Below are 1,696 nucleotides of genomic sequence, written 5' to 3'. Positions count from 1 at the left end.
GACTGACCTTTGACCCCACATGTGCATGTGTGCCTGCATATTCTCTCTTTCTCTCTCTCTCTCTCTCTCTCTCTCTCTCTCTCTCTCTCTCTCTCACACACACACACACACACACACACACACACACACACACACAGATGTTTTTGGAATGTTACAAGTGATAAAATTCTCTTTTCCCACTGTTGTTGTAGGTGACATCACTCAGAAAGGATATGAGAAGAAGAGGGCGAAGCTGCTGGCTCGGTACATCCCCCTCATTCAAGGTACGGGCAGCTTGGCCTTCCACCATTGCCATAACAAACACTGTCTTGTAGAACTTGATAATGGGGTGTGGGTGTGACTTAATGGTAGAACCCTTGCTAGCATGGGATAGGTCTTGGGTTCAGTCCCCAATACTGCAAGCAGAGAACTGATAATAATAAGACAATAAGGGAAAACTGATTTGGGATTTTAAAAATTGGTAAATGTTTCATATTTTATTAAGGGCTGAATAGTATGTCTGTTTTTAGATAATGAAATCTAAAGGCATAGATTATAATTTACAGCTTTGGCTTGATACAGGTTTCACTCCCAAATAGGACTTATTCTATTTCTGTGGTCACAGAGTGGCCTCATACATTTCCTTAGTAGGCAAGGACACACTATAAATTTTTGGATTCTTTGCATTTTAATTTGTAGATTTGGCACATTCATTATTTTGGATATTTTTAATAGAACTTTATGACCTAATTCTAAAATGTATGTCATCAGTACAAAAGGTTAAGAGATCCAAAGCATGATGGGAGGAGTTGTGTGGCTAGTTATTAAGAATTATTATGAAAATGATTTAATTAATCAATTAAAATGAAGAAATCTAAAAAGAGCATTTTCTCAGGCTATCATCCCTGAGAATAGGTTACTTCGCAAGGACAGGTGGCTAGTGGGACAGAAAGGCCAGCCCAGATTCACACACATACATATGGTCTTGGTTTAGGAGAGATAGCATGTGGTTAGCATGTTGGCATAGATCCCAGTACCATGTAAAATATATAAAATAAGGCACCAAAGTTAGCCTCAGGTGAGTTAGACCCAAGGGCGAGAGGCAGAGACTGTGGAGCCTTGGGAAGATCTTAGAGGGGAGTGTCACCATCTCAAGGTAGAAAGGTTTCTTCAGTTGCTGGAGATGCAGCTGGTACAACAGCCAGCATACGAGAAAAGATGTACAAGTTGGGATACATTAAACTTAATAGCTTCTCTTTGTAAAATCAAAAGGCACCTCAAAGAGATCGAGAAGCTGCAGGCTATGGGCGGATGGTGACAATACAAGTGATATAAGAAATGGCCCCAGAGTGTACAGGCAGCACTGCCTGGTGGCTCTTTCTGCAGTTGCAGATGGACATCTGAATGGCCAGGGAGCTAGCATGGGAACAACTGAGCACTAGGAGGCTAGCCTGTGCCACCAAGAGTACAGATTTCTTCACGTGATGAGAAGATTGGACTAAGACTTCCTTCCTTCCTTTCTTTCTTTCTTTCTTTCTTTCTTTCTTTCTTTCTTTCTTTTCCCTTTCTTTCTTTCTTTCTTTCTTTCTTTCTTTCTTTCTTTCTTTCTTTCTTTTTTTTCCTTCCTTCCTTCCTTTCTTTCTTTCTTTCTTTCTTTCTTTCTTTCTTTCTTTCTTTCTTTCTTTCTTTCTTTCTTTCTTTCTTTCTTTCTTTCTTT

General features: G+C 39.8%; 1 protein-coding gene across 4 annotated transcripts in view; it reads left to right on the top strand.

Annotated features, from left to right (window-relative positions):
• Positions 1–1,696, top strand: part of Dip2a (disco interacting protein 2 homolog A) — an 81,408-nt gene that overhangs the window by 17,521 nt on the left and 62,191 nt on the right. For all 4 annotated transcript variants that reach the window (XM_029542215.1, XM_029542216.1, XM_021204659.2 and 1 more), the window contains exon 2: positions 192–263. In XM_029542215.1, coding sequence (XP_029398075.1) covers positions 192–263 — 72 coding nt within the window. The remainder of the gene's footprint in view (positions 1–191; positions 264–1,696) is intronic.

This window comes from Mus pahari, chromosome 9 (genome assembly GCF_900095145.1).
Source record: "Mus pahari chromosome 9, PAHARI_EIJ_v1.1, whole genome shotgun sequence".
NCBI classification, from domain to species: Eukaryota; Metazoa; Chordata; class Mammalia; order Rodentia; family Muridae; genus Mus; species Mus pahari.
This window is presented reverse-complemented; position numbering and strand designations above follow the sequence as displayed.